At 45.8% G+C, this 16,847-nt stretch overlaps 1 protein-coding gene and 1 pseudogene across 5 annotated transcripts; both read right to left on the reverse strand.

The window, feature by feature from the left end:
• Nucleotides 1-1,591: 1,591 nt before the first annotated feature.
• Nucleotides 1,592-4,640, reverse strand: fbxo43 (F-box protein 43). Of its 4 annotated transcripts, XM_079468767.1 has the most exons (6): nt 4,308-4,423; nt 2,492-3,767; nt 2,317-2,419; nt 2,096-2,254; nt 1,888-1,975; nt 1,599-1,797 (listed from the first exon to the last, which is right to left on the reverse strand). In XM_079468767.1, the coding sequence occupies exons 2-6, from the start codon at nt 3,712-3,714 to the stop codon at nt 1,727-1,729; spliced, it is 1,644 nt and encodes a 547-aa protein (XP_079324893.1). In that variant the 5' UTR covers nt 3,715-3,767; nt 4,308-4,423; the 3' UTR covers nt 1,599-1,726. The 4 variants fall into 4 exon arrangements, with proteins under 4 accessions (XP_079324890.1, XP_079324891.1, XP_079324892.1 ...); XM_079468764.1 differs by having other exon boundaries at nt 1,592-1,975; nt 4,308-4,640; XM_079468765.1 differs by lacking the exon at nt 4,308-4,423 and adding an exon at nt 3,860-4,292 and having other exon boundaries at nt 1,592-1,975.
• Nucleotides 3,734-6,910, reverse strand: LOC306901289 (annotated as a pseudogene). The gene is made up of 4 exons: nt 6,662-6,910; nt 6,002-6,256; nt 5,360-5,481; nt 3,734-3,767 (listed from the first exon to the last, which is right to left on the reverse strand). The product of its transcript is annotated as an uncharacterized misc_RNA (transcript).
• Between the last annotated feature and the right edge of the window lie 9,937 nt (nt 6,911-16,847).

A 16,847-nucleotide genomic window follows, 5' to 3' on the forward strand; every position in this document is an offset into this window, starting at 1 on the left:
TACCGTTTTTCTTTAAATATATCCACACTCTGCTTCATCCTTACATCACAAACCTCACTCGTGGACGCGCTCTTAACATCTGAGCAGATTCTCTGTTATGTTTCTTTGCTAATGGAAGCTTTCTATATAACACGGGGGATGCAGAACACGTTAGCAAGGCAACTGTATGTAGAGCAGTAAGAAAAGTGTGCATCGCTCTCAAGCACTTTTTTTACATTTGTGTTAAGTTTCCTGTGAGAGCCATCAAAGAGGAGTTTCATAAGATTGCAGGTGAATGGTGAACGTCTTTCTGAATTAGGCTGATCAAATAAATGTGGTCTTGCTGCCACCTCTGGAAGTAGCTAATAATTTAAATACCCTTTAGGATTTCCCAATGTGATTGGGTGCACATGTGACCGGTCCCACTCGCGCGGTCTTCGAACTGCCGTCGGTCTGAATGAGAGACGGGCGCTGTAACGAGGAGGCTAAAGACCGCAGTCTCTATAGAGTCTGTCTGTAGTCGCGTCTCTGTTGGTCGGGAGTGATTCTTACACACTGCACAGCTCTTCACTAGCTGACCTCCGTTACACAGCTGGATCAGGGGCGAGCAAGGCCAGTTTTCTGTCTTCTACAGCCACAGTGCTCGGTTCTCATGTCCTCATAACTTTCAAGGCCAGTTTATTAAATATATCAAACATTTCCCATCCTACTAGCAAGAACATTTAAACTCACCGGACTGAAGGATGTTTTTATATTTCATTTTCAGCTGCTGCCATGTTCTTTTTATTGCAGAAGGATTGCACCTACATGACAAAAATCTCAGGTACATATGTGTTTATATATATATATGTATATCTTACATGTAAATGTGTAGGCTATATATATACACACACATATATATATATATATAGTGCCTCCAATTCGACTGGCGAGAAATAAACGGAGCGCTTTTTGTCACGTGGCGTTGCCATGGTGAATCGTGCTATCTTCGCTCAATTGATGATGTCTTTATAAAGCCGCGGTGATGACGCGTAACCCAGAGTGAACTTACTCAGAGTGGATTGAACTGATTGAAACCAGCTGTTCTGAAACAGAAAACTCAGAGTAGCGATTATCTGCGTAAATCAACTCAGAGTTCATATTTTAACTCAGTGTTGCTTGAACCTCCTTATTGAAACGGGTCCCAGATGAACTGTAACAATAACACAAACCATCACACACATCATCAATCTCTACTCACAAAGTTGTCGCTCGTTATTTCCGCTAAATCTAAAAAGAAACGTAAATGTGCGTCAAACACCGCGAAATAAAAACGACAAACAGCTGACAAATAAAGTTTAAACTTACCCGGAACCGCGCGAGACATTCTGAAGAAAAGTTCAGTCACACGCGTCTGATCGCGTTGTCATGGTGATCAAAGTGGAAACTCAAGATCAGACACTCTGTCCCTTCACATGCTACACACACGTTTATATTCTCGTAATGTAAAGGTGGCGGTGCTAAACACGTTTTACACAAATGCTTTTAAAATAATGTTCGTCTAAATCAGGTTTGGTCAAATCTAATTTCCCTAACAGGTGTGGTCACTAGAAGTCAAGAAAAAACAACCCACCAGAAATGAAAAGATAAAAAAGGTTTTATTTAAAACAATGTATAAAAACATCCATTTAAAGAGCAATATGTACACACACATACACACGAGCAAAATGATTTCGAAGTGCAAAATTCATCATAAAAACACAGACGGTCAGAGTCTCCTGATGTTGCGTTTGCTCTGAGCGCTGCCGGGCAGCACATCCCTCCGGCTCCTGCGTCGGGCTGAAAGGTGAGCACAGTCTCTTGAGCCGTGAAACGCACACAAACACGACACACAGAAACGAAAACTGCAGTCGGTCCAGCTGCACAGACCTTCACCCCGCAGAGAGTGACAGCGAGCCGGATGCTGACAGCGAGGACACGGTTTCAAAAATTCATCATTAAACAGTGTTTGAGCCACCTGATGGACACACACACACACACACACATTAAAGCTCCTATTACCATTATTACTGACAGAACACAATATTGTGGAGTGTTAGTGTTAGATGAGAAGAACATGATGTTGCGTCACACACACCTGCAGGAACTCTGTGCGTTTGGTGCTGAAGTGTGTCTCTGTGTGGTGTTGGGTGGGCGTGTGTGGAGTTCTGGCCTGAGACTGGACGCTGCTCAGAGCCGATCGACAGCTCAACATCAGCCTGGTGTCAGCATCCCAAACATGCGGCGTTCTACCTGCCTACAGAGAGAGACACAGATGATGCAACTGACTCATTCATCCGTGTTTATGTCACTTCTCACCTCTAGAGCGATCTTCATCTCTCTGATGTGACGACTTCTCCTGTACGAGGCTTTTTTATCCTCAGAGATGACATCATTCCAGTCATCAGACACCTGAGCAAACCTGCGACCAACAACACATCAATACTGATGTTGGCATGAAAGGAACACAGAAATCTCAAGCAAGTTCATTCACCTGTAGACGTCACCATCTGACAGAACACCCACTATCACACTCAGAATGTGTCGCAGGTTTCTCATCTTGAGTTCTGTGATGATGTCCACTCGGTCCAGGCCCATCTTCCGCCCAATGAGTCCTGAGAGAGGCAGACGGCTTCTGTTGGCTCCGTCTTCCTCGGACACACGCAGCAGCTCCTCTAAACTGGTTTGCTGATGTAGCACACGCGTGCAGCAACGACTGATGGCGTGAACGACCTGCAGCGCCGGGGTCAGAGACAGGTCCTGCATCTTTAGAGTGGCGGAACCCAGCGGGGTTGTGTCCAAAAACACCTCGTCCTTACTCGCGTGGGTGTCCGACTTTCCCCGGCCCAACCGCGGGTCTCTGGGCACGTCCTCCGACTGAGAGCCCCCCTCTCGGAGAGTGGACAGACGTCTCTGTCTCTCCAGCCGCGAGCGTCTCCTCTCTTTAGCACCTGAGGACAGCGGCAGCACCAGCTCCTGGAAAGATCCGTCATGATCCACGGAGTCATCGTCGTGCGATTTATCCAGACCCATCGAACTGAAGCCGCTGTCCTCCGAGGCCGGGGTCAGCAAGGGTGTGTCCAGGACGTTCCGTATCTGCTTTTCGGCCCTCAAAGGGGACTGGAAGGGGTCACCCATCAGTGGCATAAGGTCATTCGTTTGTGGAGATGCGGGGAGACCCGCGATGATACTTTCATCAAGATCAGGTTCAGCGAGAGGGTTCACGTGACCTGCGCTCCTGCCGGACTCCAGGGTTGAGGTAATGACCTGAGAGAACAGAAGACGGCGCTTTCGACACGAGAAATCATCATCTGCTTTTAAAGTGCTGTAGGTCAAAGGTCCTGTTGGGCTGATGTCTGGAGAGTCAAAGCGGTCGTCTCTGTGGCGCACGAGATCTCCTGAAGCGATCTCCCCAGGTGTAGCGATGCCGCTCTTACTCCCGTCCGACAGCGGGTGGGACACGAGCAGGCGTCGGCGGAGTGAAACATCCTTTTTCTTGATCTTGGGCGTCTCACACCAGCCCGGCGGTTCCCTCGGCGACACTTTAATGTCCTTTAACCGTTTCTGGTCTTTTCTGTGTTCTCGGTTCTCTTTGGTGCTGCTGAAACGGGCCGTCCGGACATCTATTGTGGGAGTGTGATGCCGGTCCGTACAGGAGCCACATGTCTGATTCTTCACAGTCTGAAAATGATCAGACTTCACCTGTGTCCTCTCCATGATCCTCAGCTGCTCTTTATCAGACACGTAATGGGCCCGAAACCGCTGTCAGCCTACAAATACAAACACATATGACGTCATGTCACAGTTGTCGTTGATCAAATTCGTTCAACTTACACAATTAATAATGTAAGAATTAAAATACTTGACAATCGTCATTAATAAAGCCGACAGCTGTCGGTTACTGTTGCTATAGTGACGCGCTCAGCGCTTTCCCTCCTTTCGGTTCAAACTTTGCGCGGATTTAAATGCTAGTGCACGGCACAGTGACTGTGCGCGCGCATGATGGGTCTCTCGCTCTCTCACACACACACACACACACACAATACAGTAACAGTATTATTTGACGCTTTAAACACGTTTCAAACACTTGTAGAAACGCACGCACGCACGCGCCGCGCCTCGGTGCTGACAGAAACACAAAAGGCGCTAAAATAAGAATTGAAACAGATAAAACACAAACACATTCACATCACTGTCCCGTCATGTCTCGTGCATAACACACCGGAAGTAGAGTGTTTCGACTACGACACATTTAACAATAAACTAACGTGTAAATGGACAAAAAGATCGTGAATGAAAGCGTTACTCACGCGCGAGCTTCACGCTCCTCAGGGAAACACAGAGAGGGAGAGAGAGAGACGCTCATCAGCACATCAACGAGGCTCCACCTTTCAAATTTCGAGCCCATTTCGCTGATTGGATGCGGATTTAAAGAGTCTATTCGAGTCGTTTAAAAACACTGTTGAACCACTGAACGTGTTTAAAAATGCTTAATATACGATGAAATGAGATGTCAAATAAAAATAATCAAATGATGTCAAACAAGTTTTGTGATCGTCAGCATGATGATTTTGTGATATACGGCTAAGAAAACACAGTACTAATAAAAACAAACGCATCGAATAAACTCACTTATTTGTGACAGGTGTCAGAATAATCATTTCATTTAAATGATTAATGAAACTGGCGAACGTGGAAAGATTTAAATTAAAAGTTTGAATGTATTTTGTTAATTATTATTGTAAAATAAAATGTCTGTAAGCGCCGCCCATGTCGTGATGTAACAGTTGAAGGTGTTTGTGTTGTTATGGAAACCGGGCGCGTGCACAGACGCTAACGGAAGACACCCTGACGGATATTTCTTGTGGTTTGGTGAGTGACATTCAAGCTCAATGAACTTCGACCGGAAAGTGATGTGATGTGTGTGTGATGTTTGTGTTTGTGTTAATGTGAAGTGTGACGTCAGCTGTGATGAGTGCTCAAGCTGTGTCGTCTCTGTTGGCTTCCGGCTCGAGCTGCAGCTCTGTTCCTGTGGAGCATCTGGACTACAACTTCATCCAGAGCTGCTCAGACCTTAAACATCTCGAGCTCATCCTGAACGTTCTCAGGTGAGACCTGTGTGTGTGCGAGTGTGCGTGTGTGAGAGTGTAAGTGTGTGTGAGAGTGTAGTGTGTGTGAGAGTGTGAGTGTGTGTGAGAGTGTGTGTTTGTGAGTGTGTGAGAGTGTGTGTTTGTGAGTGTGTTTGAGTGTGTGCGAGTGTAAGTGTGTGTGAGAGTGTGTGAGTTTGTGTGTGAGAGTGTGTGTTTGTGAGTGTGTTTGAGTGTGTGCGAGTGTAAGTGTGTGTGAGTGTGTGCGAGTGTGCGTGTGTGAGAGTGTGTGAGTTTGTGTGTGTGAGTGTGTGAGAGTGTGTGTTTGTGAGTGTGTGAGAGTGTGTGTTTGTGAGTGTGTTTGAGTGTGTGCGAGTGTAAGTGTGTGTGAGAGTGTGTGAGTTTGTGTGTGTGAGTGTGTGCGAGTGTGCGTGTGTGAGAGTGTGTGCGTGTGTGAGAGTGTGTGCAAGTGTGCGTGTGTGCGTGTGTGAGAGTGTGTGAGTTTGTGTGTGTTAGAGTGTGAGCGAGTGTTAGTGTGTGTGAGAGTAAGTGAGGTTTGTGTGTGTGAATTTGTGTGTGTGAGTGTGTTAGAGAGTGTGTGTGAGTGAGTGTGTGAGAGTGTGTTAGAGAGTGTGAGAGTGTGTGTGTGAGTGTGTGTGTGTGTGAGTGAGAGTGTGTGTGTGTGAGTGAGTGTGTGTGAGTGAGTGTGTGTGAGAGTGTGTGTGTGAGAGTGTGTGTGAGAGTGAGTGTGTTAGAGTGTGTGTGAGTGAGTGTGTGAGTTTGTGAGTGTATTAGAGTGGTTGCTAGTGTGCATGTGTGTGAGTGAGTGTGAGAGTGTGTGAGTTTGTGTGTGTGTGTGTGAGAGTGTGTGAGAGTGTGTTAGAGTGTGTGCAAGTGTGTGTGTGAGTTTGAGTGTGTGAGAGTGTGTGTTTGTGAGTGTGTTTGAGTGTGTGCGAGTGTAAGTGTGTGTGAGAGTGTGTGAGTTTGTGTGTGTGAGTGTGTGAGTGTGTGCGAGTGTGCGTGTGTGAGAGTGTAAGTGTGTGTGAGTGTGTGCGTGTGTGAGAGTGTGAGTGTGTGCTAGAGAGTGTGAGAGTGTGTGTGTGAGTGTGTGTGTGAGTGAGTGTGTGTGAGTGAGTGTGTGTGAGAGTGTGTGTGTGAGAGTGTGTGTGAGAGTGAGTGTGTTAGAGTGTGTGTGAGTGAGTGTGTGAGTTTGTGAGTGTATTAGAGTGGTTGCTAGTGTGCGTGTGTGTTAGAGTGTGTTAGAGTGTGTGCAAGTGTGTGTGTGTGAGTTTGAGTGTGTGAGAGTGTGTGTTTGTGAGTGTGTTTGAGTGTGTGCGAGTGTAAGTGTGTGTGAGAGTGTGTGAGTTTGAGAGTGTGCGTGTGTGCGTGTGTGAGAGTGTGAGTGTGTGCAAGTGTGCGTGTGTGAGAGTGTGTGAGTTTGTGTGTGTTAGAGTGTGAGTGAGTGTTAGTGTGTGTGAGAGTAAGTGAGGTTTGTGTGTGTGGATTTGTGTGTGTGAGTGTGTTAGAGAGTGTGTGTGAGTGAGTGTGTGAGAGTGTGTTAGAGAGTGTGAGAGTGTGAGTGAGAGTGTGTGTGTGAGTGAGTGTGTGTGAGTGAGTGTGTGTGAGAGTGTGTGTGTGAGAGTGTGTGTGAGAGTGAGTGTGTTAGAGTGTGTGTGAGTGAGTGTGTGAGTTTGTGAGTGTATTAGAGTGGTTGCTAGTGTGCGTGTGTGTGAGTGAGTGTGAGAGTGTGTGTGTGTGTGAGAGTGTGTGAGAGTGTGTTAGAGTGTGTGCAAGTGTGTGTGTGTGAGTTTGAGTGTGTTAGAGTGTGTGTGTTTGGGCGAGCGTGTTTGTGTGTGTGAGTGAGTGTGTGAGAGTGTGTGAGAGTGTGTGAGTTTGTGTGTGTGTGAGAGTGTGAGCGAGTGTGTGCGAGTGTGTGCGAGTGTGTGAGAGTGTGTGAGAGTGTGTGTGTGAGTGTGTTAGAGTGTGTGTGCGTGAGTTTGTTAGAGTGTGTGCGAGTGTAAGTGTGTGTGAGAGTGTGTGAGTTTGTGTGTGTGTGTTTGTGTGTGTGAGTGTGTTAGAGAGTGTGCGTGTGTGAGAGTGTAAGCGAGTGTGAGCGAGTGTGAGCGAGTGTGAGCGAGTGTGTGCGAGTTTGTGTGCGTGAGTGTGTTAGAGTGTGTGTGCGTGAGTGTGTCTGAGTGTGTGTGCGTGCGTGCGTGAGTGTGTGTGTTTGGGCGAGTGTGTTTGTGTGCGGGCGTGCGTGCGTGCGTGCGTGTATATGAGATGCGTTCACTGTATATCAGCGTTCATGTGTGCTGGTGTTGCTCAGGTCTGGGCAGGAGGGGTTTTACCCTCATCTGATTGACTTCTGTGAGAAACACATGGAGACACTGGACCCAAAGAACCGTTTCCTGTGGAAGGAGACGCCAGCGGCCACAGCGGCCTGTTTCTCCTCAGAGGAATGGAGTGACATCACTGAAGAGCTCCAGGTACACACTTAAACACAAACACAGATTTACAGCAGAAACATCTTCTTAACTCCATAAATATTCACGTAAGAAGCAAAACTGCACAGCACATTTAAACATGTTTTTACTAAATATATAATTGAGTTTGATCTTTTTCAAGATTCTTAAATGATTGTAATCTTACAGTGGACAAGGTTTCTTCTTCATCAGCTTTGATCTATTTAAAGCTTCACAGTCTTCAGAAGAATCTCTGCAGAACGTCTGATGTTAAGCACAACATGAACCTGTTGAGTTTGATCTGTTGTGTTTCTGCTCGTGTCACAGCAGTGGGAGACAAACATCAGAATGAATGAAGTCAAACTGAACGGCAGCTCAACGTTCTGTGATGATGCTGATAGTGTCCCAGCGATCCGCTGCACAAACACACTTCAGGTACACACAGAGACTACACAACACACTTCAGGTACACACAGAGACTACACAACACACTTCATGAACACACAGAGACTACACAACACACTTCAGGAACACACAGAGACTACACAACACACTTCAGGAACACACAGAGACTACACAACACACTTCAGGAACACACAGAGACTACACAACACACTTCAGGTACACACAGAGACTACACAACACACTTCAGGTACACACAGAGACTACACAACACACTTCAGGTACACACAGAGACTACACAACACACTTCAGGAACACACAGAGACTACACAACACACTTCAGGAACACACAGAGACTACACAACACACTTCAGGAACACACAGAGACTACACAACACACTTCAGGTACACACAGAGACTACACAACACACTTCAGGAACACACAGAGACTACACAACACACTTCAGGTACACACAGAGACTACACAACACACTTCAGGAACACACAGAGACTACACAACACACTTCAGGTACACACAGAGACTACACAACACACTTCAGGAACACACAGAGACTACACAACACACTTCAGGTACACACAGAGACTACACAACACACTTCAGGAACACACAGAGACTACACAACACACTTCAGGAACACACAGAGACTACACAACACACTTCAGGAACACACAGAGACTACACAACACACTTCAGGTACACACAGAGACTACACAACACACTTCAGGAACACACTGAGACTACACAACACACTTCAGGAACACACAGAGACTACACAACACACTTCAGGAACACACAGAGACTACACAACACACTTCAGGTACACACAGAGACTACACAACACACTTCAGGAACACACAGAGACTACACAACACACTTCAGGTACACACAGAGACTACACAACACACTTCAGGAACACACAGAGACTACACAACACACTTCAGGAACACACAGAGACTACACAACACACTTCAGGAACACACAGAGACTACACAACACACTTCAGGTACACACAGAGACTACACAACACACTTCAGGTACACACAGAGACTACACAACACACTTCAGGTACACACAGAGACTACACAACACACTTCAGGAACACACAGAGACTACACAACACACTTCAGGTACACACAGAGACTACACAACACACTTCAGGAACACACAGAGACTACACAACACACTTCAGGAACACACAGAGACTACACAACACACTTCAGGTACACACAGAGACTACACAACACACTTCAGGAACACACAGAGACTACACAACACACTTCAGGTACACACAGAGACTACACAACACACTTCAGGAACACACAGAGACTACACAACACACTTCAGGTACACACAGAGACTACACAACACACTTCAGGAACACACAGAGACTACACAACACACTTCAGGTACACACAGAGACTACACAACACACTTCAGGAACACACAGAGACTACACAACACACTTCAGAACACACAGAGACTACACAACACACTTCAGGAACACACAGAGACTACACAACACACTTCAGGTACACACAGAGACTACACAACACACTTCAGGAACACACAGAGACTACACAACACACTTCAGGAACACACTGAGACTACACAACACACTTCAGGAACACACAGAGACTACACAACACACTTCAGGAACACACAGAGACTACACAACACACTTCAGGAACACACAGAGACTACACAACACACTTCAGGAACACACAGAGACTACACAACACACTTCAGGAACACACAGAGACTACACAACACACTTCAGGTACACACAGAGACTACACAACACACTTCAGGAACACACAGAGACTACACAACACACTTCAGGTACACACAGAGACTACACAACACACTTCAGGAACACACAGAGACTACACAACACACTTCAGGAACACACAGAGACTACACAACACACTTCATGAACACACAGAGACTACACAACACACTTCAGGAACACACAGAGACTACACAACACACTTCAGGTACACACAGAGACTACACAACACACTTCAGGTACACACAGAGACTACACAACACACTTCAGGAACACACAGAGACTACACAACACACTTCAGGAACACACTGAGACTACACAACACACTTCAGGAACACACAGAGACTACACAACACACTTCAGGAACACACAGAGACTACACAACACACTTCAGGTACACACAGAGACTACACAACACACTTCAGGAACACACAGAGACTACACAACACACTTCAGGTACACACAGAGACTACACAACACACTTCAGGAACACACAGAGACTACACAACACACTTCAGGTACACACAGAGACTACACAACACACTTCAGGAACACACAGAGACTACACAACACACTTCAGGTACACACAGAGACTACACAACACACTTCAGGAACACACAGAGACTACACAACACACTTCAGGAACACACAGAGACTACACAACACACTTCAGGAACACACAGAGACTACACAACACACTTCAGGTACACACAGAGACTACACAACACACTTCAGGAACACACAGAGACTACACAACACACTTCAGGAACACACTGAGACTACACAACACACTTCAGGAACACACAGAGACTACACAACACACTTCAGGAACACACAGAGACTACACAACACACTTCAGGAACACACAGAGACTACACAACACACTTCAGGAACACACAGAGACTACACAACACACTTCAGGTACACACAGAGACTACACAACACACTTCAGGAACACACAGAGACTACACAACACACTTCAGGAACACACTGAGACTACACAACACACTTCAGGAACACACAGAGACTACACAACACACTTCAGGAACACACAGAGACTACACAACACACTTCAGGAACACACTGAGACTACACAACACACTTCAGGAACACACAGAGACTACACAACACACTTCAGGAACACACAGAGACTACACAACACACTTCAGGAACACACAGAGACTACACAACACACTTCAGGAACACACAGAGACTACACAACACACTTCAGGAACACACAGAGACTACACAACACATTTCAGGAACACACAGAGACTACACAACACACTTCAGGAACACACAGAGACTACACAACACACTTCAGGTACACACAGAGACTACACAACACACTTCAGGAACACACAGAGACTACACAACACACTTCAGGTACACACAGAGACTACACAACACACTTCAGGAACACACAGAGACTACACAACACACTTCAGGTACACACAGAGACTACACAACACACTTCAGGAACACACAGAGACTACACAACACACTTCAGGTACACACAGAGACTACACAACACACTTCAGGAACACACAGAGACTACACAACACACTTCAGGAACACACAGAGACTACACAACACACTTCAGGAACACACAGAGACTACACAACACACTTCAGGAACACACAGAGACTACACAACACACTTCAGGTACACACAGAGACTACACAACACACTTCAGGAACACACAGAGACTACACAACACACTTCAGGTACACACAGAGACTACACAACACACTTCAGGAACACACAGAGACTACACAACACACTTCAGGAACACACAGAGACTACACAACACACTTCATGAACACACAGAGACTACACAACACACTTCAGGAACACACAGAGACTACACAACACACTTCAGGAACACACAGAGACTACACAACACACTTCAGGTACACACAGAGACTACACAACACACTTCAGGAACACACAGAGACTACACAACACACTTCAGGTACACACAGAGACTACACAACACACTTCAGGAACACACAGAGACTACACAACACACTTCAGGAACACACAGAGACTACACAACACACTTCAGGAACACACAGAGACTACACAACACACTTCAGGTACACACAGAGACTACACAACACACTTCAGGTACACACAGAGACTACACAACACACTTCAGGAACACACAGAGACTACACAACACACTTCAGGAACACACAGAGACTACACAACACACTTCAGGTACACACAGAGACTACACAACACACTTCAGGAACACACAGAGACTACACAACACACTTCAGGAACACACAGAGACTACACAACACACTTCAGGAACACACAGAGACTACACAACACACTTCAGGTACACACAGAGACTACACAACACACTTCAGGAACACACAGAGACTACACAACACACTTCAGGAACACACTGAGACTACACAACACACTTCAGGAACACACAGAGACTACACAACACACTTCAGGAACACACAGAGACTACACAACACACTTCAGGAACACACAGAGACTACACAACACACTTCAGGAACACACAGAGACTACACAACACACTTCAGGTACACACAGAGACTACACAACACACTTCAGGAACACACAGAGACTACACAACACACTTCAGGAACACACTGAGACTACACAACACACTTCAGGAACACACAGAGACTACACAACACACTTCAGGAACACACAGAGACTACACAACACACTTCAGGAACACACTGAGACTACACAACACACTTCAGGAACACACAGAGACTACACAACACACTTCAGGAACACACAGAGACTACACAACACACTTCAGGAACACACAGAGACTACACAACACACTTCAGGAACACACAGAGACTACACAACACACTTCAGGAACACACAGAGACTACACAACACATTTCAGGAACACACAGAGACTACACAACACACTTCAGGAACACACAGAGACTACACACACAAGACTACACAACACTTCATGAACACACAGAGACTACACAACACACTTCAGGTACACACAGAGACTACACAACACACTTCAGGTACACACAGAGACTACACAACACACTTCAGGTACACACAGAGACTACACAACACACTTCAGGAACACACAGAGACTACACAACACACTTCAGGAACACACTGAGACTACACAACACACTTCAGGAACACACAGAGACTACACAACACACTTCAGGAACACACAGAGACTACACAACACACTTCAGGTACACACAGAGACTACACAACACACTTCAGGTACACACAGAGACTACACAACACACTTCATGAACACACAGAGACTACACAACACACTTCAGGAACACACAGAGACTACACAACACACTTCAGGAACACACAGAGACTACACAACACACTTCAGGAACACACAGAGACTACACAACACACTTCAGGTACACACAGAGACTACACAACACACTTCAGGTACACACAGAGACTACACAACACACTTCAGGTACACACAGAGACTACACAACACACTTCAGGAACACACAGAGACTACACAACACACTTCAGGAACACACAGAGACTACACAACACACTTCAGGAACACACAGAGACTACACAACACACTTCAGGTACACACAGAGACTACAAAACACACTTCAGGAACACACAGAGACTACACAACACACTTCAGGTACACACAGAGACTACACAACACACTTCAGGAACACACAGAGACTACACAACACACTTCAGGTACACACAGAGACTACACAACACACTTCAGAACACACAGAGACTACACAACACACTTCAGGTACACACAGAGACTACACAACACACTTCAGGAACACACAGAGACTACACAACACACTTCAGGAACACACAGAGACTACACAACACACTTCAGGAACACACAGAGACTACACAACACACTTCAGGTACACACAGAGACTACACAACACACTTCAGGAACACACTGAGACTACACAACACACTTCAGGAACACACAGAGACTACACAACACACTTCAGGAACACACAGAGACTACACAACACACTTCAGGTACACACAGAGACTACACAACACACTTCAGGAACACACAGAGACTACACAACACACTTCAGGTACACACAGAGACTACACAACACACTTCAGGAACACACAGAGACTACACAACACACTTCAGGAACACACAGAGACTACACAACACACTTCAGGAACACACAGAGACTACACAACACACTTCAGGTACACACAGAGACTACACAACACACTTCAGGTACACACAGAGACTACACAACACACTTCAGGTACACACAGAGACTACACAACACACTTCAGGAACACACAGAGACTACACAACACACTTCAGGTACACACAGAGACTACACAACACACTTCAGGAACACACAGAGACTACACAACACACTTCAGGAACACACAGAGACTACACAACACACTTCAGGTACACACAGAGACTACACAACACACTTCAGGAACACACAGAGACTACACAACACACTTCAGGTACACACAGAGACTACACAACACACTTCAGGAACACACAGAGACTACACAACACACTTCAGGTACACACAGAGACTACACAACACACTTCAGGAACACACAGAGACTACACAACACACTTCAGGTACACACAGAGACTACACAACACACTTCAGGAACACACAGAGACTACACAACACACTTCAGGAACACACAGAGACTACACAACACACTTCAGGAACACACAGAGACTACACAACACACTTCAGGTACACACAGAGACTACACAACACACTTCAGGAACACACAGAGACTACACAACACACTTCAGGAACACACTGAGACTACACAACACACTTCAGGAACACACAGAGACTACACAACACACTTCAGGAACACACAGAGACTACACAACACACTTCAGGAACACACAGAGACTACACAACACACTTCAGGAACACACAGAGACTACACAACACACTTCAGGAACACACAGAGACTACACAACACACTTCAGGTACACACAGAGACTACACAACACACTTCAGGAACACACAGAGACTACACAACACACTTCAGGTACACACAGAGACTACACAACACACTTCAGGAACACACAGAGACTACACAACACACTTCAGGAACACACAGAGACTACACAACACACTTCATGAACACACAGAGACTACACAACACACTTCAGGAACACACAGAGACTACACAACACACTTCAGGTACACACAGAGACTACACAACACACTTCAGGTACACACAGAGACTACACAACACACTTCAGGAACACACAGAGACTACACAACACACTTCAGGAACACACTGAGACTACACAACACACTTCAGGAACACACAGAGACTACACAACACACTTCAGGAACACACAGAGACTACACAACACACTTCAGGTACACACAGAGACTACACAACACACTTCAGGAACACACAGAGACTACACAACACACTTCAGGTACACACAGAGACTACACAACACACTTCAGGAACACACAGAGACTACACAACACACTTCAGGTACACACAGAGACTACACAACACACTTCAGGAACACACAGAGACTACACAACACACTTCAGGTACACACAGAGACTACACAACACACTTCAGGAACACACAGAGACTACACAACACACTTCAGGTACACACAGAGACTACACAACACACTTCAGGAACACACAGAGACTACACAACACACTTCAGGTACACACAGAGACTACACAACACACTTCAGGAACACACAGAGACTACACAACACACTTCAGGAACACACAGAGACTACACAACACACTTCAGGAACACACAGAGACTACACAACACACTTCAGGAACACACAGAGACTACACAACACACTTCAGGAACACACAGAGACTACACAACACACTTCAGGAACACACAGAGACTACACAACACACTTCAGGTACACACAGAGACTACACAACACACTTCAGGAACACACAGAGACTACACAACACACTTCAGGAACACACAGAGACTACACAACACACTTCAGGAACACACAGAGACTACACAACACACTTCAGGAACACACAGAGACTACACAACACACTTCAGGAACACACAGAGACTACACAACACACTTCAGGAACACACAGAGACTACACAACACACTTCAGGAACACACAGAGACTACACAACACACTTCAGGAACACACAGAGACTACACAACACACTTCAGGAACACACAGAGACTACACAACACACTTCAGGAACACACAGAGACTACACAACACACTTCAGGAACACACAGAGACTACACAACACACTTCAGGAACACACAGAGACTACACAACACTCAGGAAGACTACACAACACACTTCAGGAACACACAGAGACTACACAACACACTTCAGGAACACACAGAGACTACACAACACACTTCAGGAACACACAGAGACTACACAACACACTTCAGGTACACACAGAGACTACACAACACACTTCAGGAACACACAGAGACTACACAACACACTTCAGGAACACACAGAGACTACACAACACACTTCAGGAACACACAGAGACTACACAACACACTTCAGGAACACACAGAGACTACACAACACACTTCAGGAACACACAGAGACTACACAACACACTTCAGGAACACACAGAGACTACACAACACACTTCAGGAACACACAGAGACTACACAACACACTTCAGGAACACACAGAGACTACACAACACACTTCAGGAACACACAGAGACTACACAACACACTTCAGGAACACACAGAGACTACACAACACACTTCAGGTACACACAGAGACTACACAACACACTTCAGGAACACACAGAGACTACACAACACACTTCAGGAACACACAGAGACTACACAACACACTTCAGGAACACACAGAGACTACACAACACACTTCAGGTACACACAGAGACTACACAACACACTTCAGGAACACACAGAGACTACACAACACACTTCAGGTACACACAGAGACTACACAACACACTTCAGGAACACACAGAGACTACACAACACACTTCAGGAACACACAGAGACTACACAACACACTTCAGGAACACACAGAGACTACACAACACACTTCAGG

This window comes from Barbatula barbatula (genome assembly GCF_947034865.1).
Source record: "Barbatula barbatula genome assembly, chromosome: 12".
NCBI classification, from domain to species: domain Eukaryota; kingdom Metazoa; phylum Chordata; class Actinopteri; order Cypriniformes; family Nemacheilidae; genus Barbatula; species Barbatula barbatula.

What these genes read in the sequence shown, in the direction of transcription:
- fbxo43 (XM_079468764.1), bottom strand. Translation starts at nt 3,714, where the DNA reads ATGGAGAGGACACAGGTGAAGTCTGATCATTTTCAGACTGTGAAGAAT. An exon ending in TCAGATGGTGACGTCTACAG is followed by an intron (nt 2,420 to 2,491) that starts GTGAATGAACTT and finishes TGTTGGTCGCAG; the next exon opens with GTTTGCTCAGGTGTCTGATG. An exon ending in AACGCACAGAGTTCCTGCAG is followed by an intron (nt 1,976 to 2,095) that starts GTGTGTGTGACG and finishes TGTGTCCATCAG; the next exon opens with GTGGCTCAAACACTGTTTAA.